Source organism: Atta colombica, unplaced genomic scaffold (assembly GCF_001594045.1).
Source record: "Atta colombica isolate Treedump-2 unplaced genomic scaffold, Acol1.0 scaffold107, whole genome shotgun sequence".
In the NCBI taxonomy this organism is placed as follows: domain Eukaryota; kingdom Metazoa; phylum Arthropoda; class Insecta; order Hymenoptera; family Formicidae; genus Atta; species Atta colombica.
This window is the reverse complement of record NW_017259192.1, coordinates 3,346,214-3,358,135: the sequence shown is the minus strand read 5'-3', so window position 1 is coordinate 3,358,135 and position 11,922 is coordinate 3,346,214. Positions and strand designations below refer to the sequence as shown.

Here is an 11,922-nt window from a genome sequence, read left to right as displayed (position 1 = left end):
CCAATCAACATATAATATAAAAAAATATTAATATTTGTAAATATTTATTTAATGTAAAAATATTAAATAAATATTAAAAAAATATTTTTCAAATATTGTGTGATTGAGAAGTACTTAATTTTGAAAAACTACAGAATATATACGTATAAGATACTAAAAGCAAATTAAAAACTTATATTTCGTTTTTTAATTTAAAAAAAATTATTTTGTCTACATACTATTATTAAAATATTTAAATATTCTAAAAATATATTAAGAAATACAGTATATATTAGTATGCATTCTACTTGACTACATTTGTGTTGCTTATGGAATCATTTTAATTTTATTGTTTATCAAATATTTAACAAAGAAATTATGTTTGCAAGCGTTGTAAATGCAATGCCAAGTACACTCAAAATATAAAAAATAATATATGAATAAAAGAAGGAGTTGAGTTAAATAAAATAAATTGCGCATGCGTTTGATCTCGGTAAGTTGTTTGTTCTAGATAAGTTGTTACCAATCAGCGTTCAACCATGTTCAGCAGAAGTCAGTGTTTAATACATACTTTGCTTACTTGTCAATAGGATTATATTTCTAGATTTAAAAGAATAATTTTATCTTATTATTAGTGAAGAAAATTTTCAACAGTTGCAAAATAAATATTTTGTTAACACGGACAATGACTGTTTTTAATGTATGACTAGTTTCTTGAATGTGTTTATCATTTATACATTAGACGAATAACATTGAACAATACAACGAAAAGATAAGAATTTCCAATGAAAACAACAATGATTTAAATTTAGTTTAAATAGAATAATCTTAGTTAGTATAACTATACGAAAAGATAACGTGTCTTTTAAATGCTGCTGAAGTATTAAATAAATTTCAAATAAATCGTTGTAATCAACATTATATTTATAATAAAGGTACGTAAATTGCAACGTGAGTATACAATAATTTGAACTTTAATTTTCATTATTTATAAATACAATGTCTATATTTCCGTTAGTTTGGAAGAGATGGCTTGCAACCAAGTAATACACACACATTGTTTTTTCTTAATTATAAAAATTTTTATTTGATTTCCTTAATTTAAATGAATTAGAACTTTTATTAGAAATTTTAATATTGCAGTTTTTTTATAATTAATGTTATAATTTATAATTGTAACCAAATTATACACAACTTTATATATACATTAGATACGAAATTATGAGTTTTATTTAGCATTTTATAAAACATTACATGCACTTTTAACATAAAATATATAGGCTAATAGTCCCGTAATATTATAATAACCTTTTTCCTGAAAGAGACAAGTAAGATAGATTTAAGATTTTAGTCAATTCAAATCGTTATAATGTTTTAATAATATTAAATTTCTATTAAGAAAATTCGTTAATTTCGTCTTTTAATTTCGTTATCAATACTTTAAGCTTCAGTGAAGAGACATAACAAACTCACTATTAAAAAGTAACAAAGTAAAGTAAAATTAAATTTTTTTGTATTTAAAAAAATGGCCATATCACACCTGAGATTATCCTATAAAAAACCACAGTAGCAATCTATATCGGCAATAATATTAATATATATATAATAATAATTAATTGTCACAAAAATTATAATCGCTGTACAAAAAATAAGAGCTAATAAGAAGTAATGTAAAAAAGTTCTAAAAAGAAATGAAACTTTAGTTAGTTTTTTTTATATCTTTCATCTTTTTCCAAAAAAACCAAGAGACATGTATTTCATACAAAAATATGATAATAAAACTAATAATAAAATAATAGCAACAAATAAAAGATATTTTTATATTAATTCGACTGTATACTATATACATCATTACAATATTGTAAACAAAACTAAAAAATTTCTTCTTAAAATTTCTTTTAAAATTTCTTTTATTTATTTGTTTAATTTATTATTTATTATGTTATTTCTAATATATTAAAAAGCTATATAGTATATTAAAAAGATTTATAATATATAAAAGTAATAATAATGTATAAGAATTCAATACTCAATATGGATCTAAAATCGTTATCTGATTTTTTATTCATATACAGAAAATTTTTATCCATAAATTTATAAATAAAAACATTTAAAATTTGTATTGAGTATATATTATTGAGTATGTATTATTTATATATGAGCATAACTTCAGAAACGAATTCAGAACACAAAGATAATACAAAAAATCTGTTCCATTATTACTCAAAAAAGTGATCTTGCAGTTATAATGAAAATTATCTACGAACGAAAAATAGCTAAAATAGATAAATTTCTAGTAAGTACTAAATACTACGATATTGGATATGCATCTAATCATATATATGGCAGAGATAGAATTTAGATTTATGCTATAAATTCTATGCGTATACATAATTTTTTATTAAATTTTCTATTAAAAAATAACTATAATCTAGCTGATGCAACAAAATTTTTTTCATGATAGCTCTCTTGCTTTCAATAATATTTTTTCCAATAATAAACTTTTACGGGTTTATCTTCAAAAATTATCTTTAAAAACCACAGAAGATCTGCGGGTTATCGTTGTGTTTTTGCTTTTTATCAGTTATCGATGTTTTTTTGTGACCTTAGCTATTTATTTCTTCAGGGAAAAGAGGCATTGATACGTCTTGCTTCAGAATTGTAGCATTTTCGTGTTTCATTAATATTTATTAAAAACTGAATAAATCTAATTTTATTCAGATATTTAGATTATTTTAAGTTGAAAAGCTTACTATTCAAAAAACACAGAAATGTGTTGTACTAGCTTTTGTAATGAAAATTAATTTTGTAATGAAAATTAATAAAACACGAAAACATTACAGTCATTTTCTGTAACTCGGATAAAGATTGGATGATAAAAATGTATATATAAACTTTTTGTGTTATTTTTGTAATCTTATTTTACTCTTAAATCATGGTGAAATTAGACAAGGTTTTATTGTCAAGATTTTATTGCCTGGTTATATATCATAATATGGCGGCACAATCAAAAATCATCTGAATTTAGCGCGACTTTCATTTTTCTAAGATATGAAATATGTCAAATATATGTTTTAATATGATATGTCAAATATATAAAAACTCGACAAAATAAAATCGAATCATCAAATGTTGCATTCATGTCAGTTGTATTTAAAGATGAAATGCGTGGACGCCATTATTTTGCGCATCTTCAAGAATACAATACTTTGTCTAATTCCATGGTCTTAAATTAGTTCTGAAATAACATTCACTTGTTATAAAACATTATGTATAGTATTTATGTAAAACATTTATGTAAAGTTATAATATATACATATATACATATTTCTTGGTATAATTACACATCAAATTACATTAATAGAAACTTACAAAATAAATAAAAAAATAACAGTGTACATGTATATAATGCAAATAATGTATAAATTTATAAGAATTTAATTTTATTTTTAACACATTTGGATGTTACAGATATTTCCAGTATTTTTGAAATATATTCTTGTTCTTAATGATGATGACCATTAATAAAAATGTAATAAATCAGTCTTATAATTCATTAAAATATATTGCAAGTAACAGATCCCAAAGAGAAAAAGCATTTGCTATAACTGATGAATTTAATGAATATCTAAAAAATATATCTGGCAAATGCATTGACATAGGATGTGGACCTGGAGATGTAACAAAAGATATAATCTTACCGGCTCTTGATCCAAATGCAATAATAATTGGTAAAAACAATAATACAAAATATATAGCACAACATATTAACTTTATAACATATTAACAATATAAATTACTTATTACTTAAAAATTATATATTGTAGAATTCATTTAATAATTTTTTATCTATAGGTACAGATATATCAGAAAATATGATTGAGTTTGCAAAGAAAACATACATTAAGGAGAAACGACTCGAATTTGACGTTTTAGATATACAAACTAAAAATTTGCCTACAAAATATGTGTCTGAATTTGATCTTGTACTTTCATTCCATGCTTTGCATTGGTGCAATGATATCAAGTAAGAAAGATTTTTTAATAAAAACAATTCCTTTTATAAAAATTTTTATAAAATAACATTTATGCTTGACATTAATAATAATATTAGGTGTGAGAAAAAGTTCGTGGCGTTTTTTTAATGCCATCTAATGGGAAAAACGCCACGAACTTTTTCCCATACATATTTTAAATATTATATATAATAAATGTATATTTTATAATTCTTTTTAATTTTATATTATAAAATAAAATAATGACATATTTAAAAATTAATATTTTTGTATTTATTTAGTATGTTAGGCAAATATTATATTAGTAAGTAGAATTATATTAATAACTTTGTACAATTTGTAAATATAAATATATATTAGACAAAAACATACATTTGCGGCTTTGAGGACATTTTTTTTTCAAAAAAACTACATGGTTTAACACGTTACCTGCTTATCTTGATATATTATATTAAATGCTTAACTTTCGTGATTTAACATCGAGTGTTCTTTGCTTCTTAATAAAGATTTAATCAAAATCCTAATAAAAATTTAATCAAACATTGACATTTGAGTTTTGATTATATCAAGATACAGAATTATTTTGCAAATACATAGTTTTATTAAATACACATTGTACGTTTTATATTTAATTGTAAAAATGATTCTGCAAATACAAACATACGTTACGAAATATTGATTAAAATACGATATAGAATAAATTTGACATTTTTAGATGGCTATTCGATCTTACGCTCTTACTAAATCTTATATCGAAAAGTAGAAATAATGTCCATTATTGGAATAATATTAATAATCAGTTTCATATTTGATGCTGATAAATAAAATATCTAATAAAATTTTTATTTAATACAAGAAATTTAATACATAATATCCAGTTAATGATAATTTCATTAAAATAATTAATGTTAAACCTACAATAATCTACTTAAGCTATTAAGTATAAATGTACATTTTTCAGAAATTCATTTTATTTTTCTTTTCTCGTTTATTGAATAGACAAGCGTTTGAAAATATCTACCGTATGCTTCGACCCAATGGAATTATGCTTGTACTTTTTGTAACTTTTCATAATATATTTAATGTTCTTGAAAACTTGATACATGATGTCCGTTTTGCACCATACATAAAAGTAAATATTGTTATTTAGTATGTAGATTATTATTTTATTACGTTTAAAAACATATTATTAATTTTTTGAGATTTTCACGATAAGATTTTTGAAGAAAATATCAGAAGATTTGCGAGTTATCGTTGTAATATATCATATCTTTATTCATTTGTCAATGTTTTGTGAATCTTGCTGTTCACTTCGGAGCAAGAAACATACTGTATCACTGATAAAGTGAACATGATTCATGAAATGACATTAGCAATGAACAAAGATATGACATATTATTAATTATTTTCTATCGTTTACATTATTTATAAAATATTCTATTTATACAGGATGTAAACAAGTATACTTGGCCACTTCGAAATTCAATCAATCCTCGCAAACAATTAAAAGAACTGCTTCAAACACTCGGATTCACTGTCATTCATTGCAGCCATCGGGATACATTTCATCAAGATTCAAATACGGATAGATTTTTGTGTAAATTTTTTTAAAAAGATATAAAAATTAATTTTTTTATATTTAACTATATAATTATTAATTATTAATTACTGTACATCTTAAACTTTTATTAATTCATTTATTTAGTTCTATTTAATTAATTAATTAAATTTAATTCTAACATTAAATTAATTTATGTCATTGATTAATTAATTATTATTATTTTCACAGCTTCTATTATGGCATTCCTCGACTTTATTGATCACATGCCACGTGATCACAAGGAAGAATTCAAAAAAGAATTCATTCATAAATTTGCAGAAACACAAATTATTTATAAACAAAAAAATAATCAGAAAATAGCATTAGACACATATCGTATATTAATAGCTTTTGCGCAAAAACATATGACATAATACATACATGTGTGCGTGTGCGTGGTTTATGTGTGTGTATATATAAAGATTGAAACATTTTTAAAAACCTTTCGCAATAATCAGTCCTGTATATCAGGATATCATAATATTCTTTCTTTAATACTTAGCATCTTAACTATTTCTCACTTTAATTTAAACTAGCACTTTTTATATGTGTTGGTTATATACATATGTAGCTTTTAGTATAAAAGAACATAAATAGTCAGCGAATGTATTTTGTTCAACTGTTATACAAGAATATAACTCTTTAAAAGATATGAAATTTCGAATAAAAATTATTTTAGATAGGCTCTAATAAGGATCTAATGAACATGTTTCTAATGCTCGATTAAAGATTTATCGGATAGTCCCTATTATATCCCTATCGTAAATATAATGTCGAAAATTAAATTTGATTATATTTTCCTCAAGATTTCATGATCGATCCTTGTTGCATCATACATTGTCTACAAGAGTGCTGATAGGACATCAGTAAACCAGTATATCGATAAAGTTTAATTTATATTAATTTAATCAAATAAAGAAAAAAGACAAGCATTGTAGCACGGCATGATATCAAAAAATCCGTTATACATCTTTAATATTGATTACATATGCGATATTACGTGTGCATTGTATAATATAATAATATAATATAATAACATAATCAATTGTTTTAATATAAAAATTATAAAAGTTATAAAAATTGTTTTTTTGTACAGTTTAATTAATTTTTTTAATAAGTTTAATTAGTTTTTTTAGTTTAATAAGTTTTTTGTCCAATATTATTAAGGCTAAGTTTAGATTCTCATTCGAGTAATATTCAGGCACTATTTTATCTAAGATTGGCAAGTAACGCGTTACTTGTAACGCTATTACTTTGCTGGTCGTCGTTACCTTGTTATAATAACAATTTAATTGACATTTCGAATTTTTTATGATAATAATGGTAACATCAGAGTTAGAAAAGTCAATCGTTACTTATAACGGGTTAAAAAAGTCATTCGTTACTACAAAAAATAATTCCTAATTTAGAACGCGTTACTTTTTATTCATTACTTGTAACGAGTAACATTACGCGTTACTCCTTACTTATTACTTATTTCAATAAATAACGCGTAATGGTAACAAGTGACTTGATTTTTCAAAGTGACTTTTCTAACTTTAGCATAACCTTAACGTTTAATTTTTAATAATTAGTGTTATCGTTATAAAAAAATGCAACATCGTCATCAAATCGTTTATAAAAAGTAATGGCAGAATAACTGAAAAGTAATGTTTGCCAACTCTGGTTTATCCTTGTTATTCATCAAATGTTAAACAAAAATAAAATGATATCTAGGAAGCATTTGGATTAAAATCTGAACAGGTCTTAAACAAATATACGACGTTTTGAAATGATGGAAAATAGGAGATTATACATTTTATAATCTCTAAAGATAGAGGAGATGATGATATTACGGCCTCTATTTACATTTTATAACATAACTTTGTTAATATTTTAGAATCTTAGAAACATTTCGAAATATTTAAACTAAAAATATTAATACTAAAAGTAAAAATGAGTTATAATAAGTGCTGGCTATTGAATATTGACATAGTAGCGTCATATTGTAATGGCGAAATACTGAACAAATAATTCCAAAATTGTAATTATTATAGAGTTCGTTATACAGCGTATTTGGAAAATAATAATAAATCTTTCGCATAGGTGCAGAATGAACTAAACTGAGAAGAAAAGTTCTCTATCATTTTACAATTTTCGCAATAGTTAACAAAATATTAATTGCTAAAAATTGGTCTTCAATAATTTTTTACTCAAACACTACCAACTTTAAAGAAAAACTGCAATAGACAAAAATTGTTTATTTTCTTCTCATAGAGTTCTAACATTTTTTTAGGATTTTATAGATAATATGTGAGTAAAAAATTATTGTACAATTATATTGTATTAATTGTGTATTGTGTATTGTGTGAGAAAGAACTCCTTAACCAGCTTAATATTCAAATTGTACAATTAACTCAAAACCAAGAATCCATGATTTCAATTTATTGTTGTATGCGCTGAGGATGGCTTAAATATATGTTAATATTATATTAAATATATAACGTTTGTATGAATTGTCAACTAAAAAATTATGTATAAAATAATTACTTTTATGTAATAATATATGTTAATAGATACGATATAGTTAAATACGATATAGTTAAATATTGTACTCTCATTTTGCCTCATTTTACTTCATAATTAATTTTAACAAATCTGAGAGCCAAATCTAAGAATCAAATAATAAATTAAAATAATTAAATATAATTAATAATTAAATATTTGTTTTAATATTCGTATTTGTATTTCACATTACGATCTTAATAAATCATTCATTTTTTGCAAATAATGTAAATTTTTATAAAGATTTTATTTTATTTTTCTAACACATTCGAATATTTCCAGTATTCTGAAATAATTAATTTTTGTTCTTAACGATGACAATTAATAATGACACAATAAAACATTTTTACAATTCATTGAAGTAGGTTTCAAATAACAAATTGTAAAGAGAAAAATCATTTGCTATAAGTGATGAATTTAATGTCTTAATCTAAAAACATATCTGGAAAATGCATTGATATAGAATGTGGATATAACAAAAGATATAATTTGGCCGGCTCTTGATCCAAATAATAAAAGGTAAAAGAAACAATAATCAATATAATAATCAATACAAAATGTATATAGCAACATATTAATATAAATTGCTTATTGTTACTTAAAAATTATATATTGTAAAGTTCATTTAATAATTTTATATCTAAAGATATAGAGATATATCGGACAAAATAATTGATTATGCAAAGAAAAAATATACTACAGAGAAACAACTCGAATTTGATGTTTTAGATATACAAACTGAAAATTTGCCTACAAAATACATATCCGAATTTGATTTCATATTTTCATTCCACATTTTGTATTAGTGCAATGATATCAAGTGAGAAAGATTTTTATTTTTTAATAAAAATAATTTCATTTTTTTCTTGATGTATTCTTTCTTTATAAATGTACTATAATAATGGAATTAATTATCGATGGCATAATTAATAATCGATGGCTATTTGTACAAAATAATATCACTTTTCCCAAAAATGAGTTTATAAATGCGCATTTATAAAAATAATATTTAATTTAACCTTTTCAATGTGATATAAGTTACAATCAAACGTGAAATTTTTATGAAACTTTCTTTATCTCCAATAGTATATACCTCTAGATCTAGAAATTTGTACGTTTAATATGTCATTTATTCTTTTTATAGGTACGCTAGATTGTATAGCAATAATAACGCAAAAAATAACATTCTATATTGAATCATATTTTTAACATATATCTCATCTTAGATTAAATTTCATGCTAAAAGTGAGAGAAAATAATTTGAATTTTGAAGACGTCATTATAATAAAAGAGATGTATTTGATTGACAATTAGTTTCACAAACCCATTTATTTAGAATGTTATTTAAACTATTTATTTCTTAACTTCATTGTTGACACGAAAAGATTTTGTTTATCATATCAAAAGTTATATCAAGATGTGCAGATAATACGAAATAGAATTCAGAAATTGAGAATGTGGAATATAATTCATCATTTAAATTATATGGTAAATATTAATTATTGTATTTTAAAGCTAAAGAACTAGGGTATATTTTTTTAATAAAAGCTTTTATTAATTGATAAATAATTATTTGTTTTATTTAACTTTTTCCCTAGATTTTCGCAGTTATGGCACTTTCCTCCTTATGTATAATATTTTGCCGAAAATAAATAAATTTATTATGCTATACGACTTTTTATATCATAAAGATACGATTTAATTGGTCTCATCAATTGTATTTATCAGTTTCGGAAAATGTATTTTTTCTTAAATTAAAAAATGCAATTATAAAAGTTTATACATAAAGTTTATACAAAAGTGACGAATTGAAAAGTATTTAATATATGTAATAATAATATGAGCGTATATACATTATAAAATTTAGTATACAGATTTATTTTCTATATTTATGGTTACTTTTAACAACTGTAGTACTACAGTTAAAGTCGTTAAGAGTTATAGAATAAGCCTTTTAATTCCAAATAAATTATTAAAACTTTTTATTAAAACTATCAATATATTTCAATCGATATTATTTTTATACCCATATCGAAAAAACAATAATTTAAGAAATTGAATGTTTCCAGAAAATAATAAAACGGTGCATCAATAATTATTATAAAAATATATTATATAAAAATATTTAAATGTGATATTTAAATATTTACATAAAGATGCAATAAGCAAAATCAGGTCAGCAATCTCAGATGTTTTGCTTTCAACGATGAATGTGGGTTAGTGAAACTTTCAAACCGTTACTTGCATCGCGTGATTCTTCTTAAATTAAAATACAATATTTAATAAAAAGAAAAATAATAACATCTATAAACAACTTCAAAATAGTTTAAATAATATTTATTAAATAATAACTATAAGGTAGTCTAAAAAATAAATCAAATATAAGTATAAATATAAATAATAATCTTTTAACATTTATATTAGTTTTAATAACAGTATTAAGATATAATTACATGACCAATAAATTTTATCTAAAAAATTTTAAGTCATTATATTTTATTTATATACTATAAGCTTTTAAATAAAATATACTCTATCTTTGATATATTTTGATCTCAATAAAAAATATTCCTTATTTCCTGTGTAAGATTAGATAACTAGTTAGATAATCCAAATTTATAAATTTTCATTATTGAAAAAAAACATTATTGTTGATATCCAAACAGCACAAAATTCTTTTTTAGCAAAAATATAAATATATTTCGAAATTAAAACATTTATAAAAGAATATTTACATATTTTTTAACAAATACAAATATTAATCTCAAAAAATAAAAACAAAGAAATTCAAAACTACTCAATACACATTAAGCAGAGTAAATAATTGTTCCACTTCAATAATATAATCTGCCCTTCTTTTCGCGCTAACTTTTATTAGCCTTATATTTCAGTCTTTATATATATTTTAAAAATTGAAAATCTATGTAATTTTATTTTAAATAATTAATCTACGCTGGCTACAAGATCATGGATCAAATACTAGTTCCTTTATCGTTCTTTAATTTCATTACTGTAACATTTCATTACTGTAACAATCACATTATTGAATTTTTTATAAAGCTTTAGATTGTTGAGGAAGACTCCAATATTGAAACATTAAAAATTGGAATAAAGATGACATTATACATTAAACAGAGTAGATAGTTATTTCACTTCAATAATGTGGGCCCCTTCCACCCTGATTCTCATTAGTTTGAGCTTCTTTGTGTTTGTATTTTTTAAAGATTAAGAGTCCGTAATTTGTTACTATTTATTCTTAATTTTGAAATATTTGAATCAAATGTTCTGAGTGCATATACAATAAATATTCTATTTAGTGATTCATATTTGTAATAAAAAATTTATAGAATATTCCTCAAACAAAACATTTATACAATGTTTCTCGAAATATTCATAGAATTAATGAGAATTGCGTATGGAATAGTCTTATTTATGGATAAGATTATGTTTATACATATAAAAACATAAAATATATACTATAAAACATTATATAAAATATTCTATACACATTTATAGAATATTTATATAATATGATACAAATGTACTATGTGAACATGATCTTTAACGGTGTTTTAATACATAAAAAATATGAATCCATAAAAAATATGAATAGTCTTAATAAATGTTTGTACAACATTCACAGAATGTTTTTCTGCTATTTAAATGTATGTCTTTATTATTAAATATCTTTATTATTAAATGTATGTCTTATTTAAATGTATGTCTTTCCTCAGTTCTTGAAAAGAAAAATGTTTTTAAGACATCATAAGAGTGCATTTCGAA

At 22.4% G+C, this 11,922-nt stretch overlaps 1 protein-coding gene across 1 annotated transcript; it reads left to right on the top strand.

Annotated features, from left to right (window-relative positions):
- The first annotated feature begins 3,636 nt into the window (after window positions 1-3,636).
- On the top strand, window positions 3,637-6,247 carry LOC108692813 (juvenile hormone acid O-methyltransferase-like). Its single transcript, XM_018201312.1, has 5 exons — window positions 3,637-3,710; window positions 3,835-4,006; window positions 4,995-5,127; window positions 5,445-5,592; window positions 5,785-6,247. Exons 2-5 carry the CDS (start codon window positions 3,855-3,857, stop codon window positions 5,967-5,969), a joined length of 618 nt encoding a protein of 205 aa, XP_018056801.1. The 5' UTR covers window positions 3,637-3,710; window positions 3,835-3,854; the 3' UTR covers window positions 5,970-6,247.
- The last annotated feature ends 5,675 nt before the right edge of the window (window positions 6,248-11,922 follow it).

Coding starts and splice junctions, on each gene's coding strand:
- LOC108692813 (XM_018201312.1), top strand. CDS start 3,855: ATGATTGAGTTTGCAAAGAAAACATACATTAAGGAGAAACGACTCGAA. Junction 4,007..4,994: donor CATTGGTGCAATGATATCAA/GTAAGAAAGATT, acceptor TTTATTGAATAG/ACAAGCGTTTGAAAATATCT. Junction 5,593..5,784: donor AAATACGGATAGATTTTTGT/GTAAATTTTTTT, acceptor TTATTTTCACAG/CTTCTATTATGGCATTCCTC.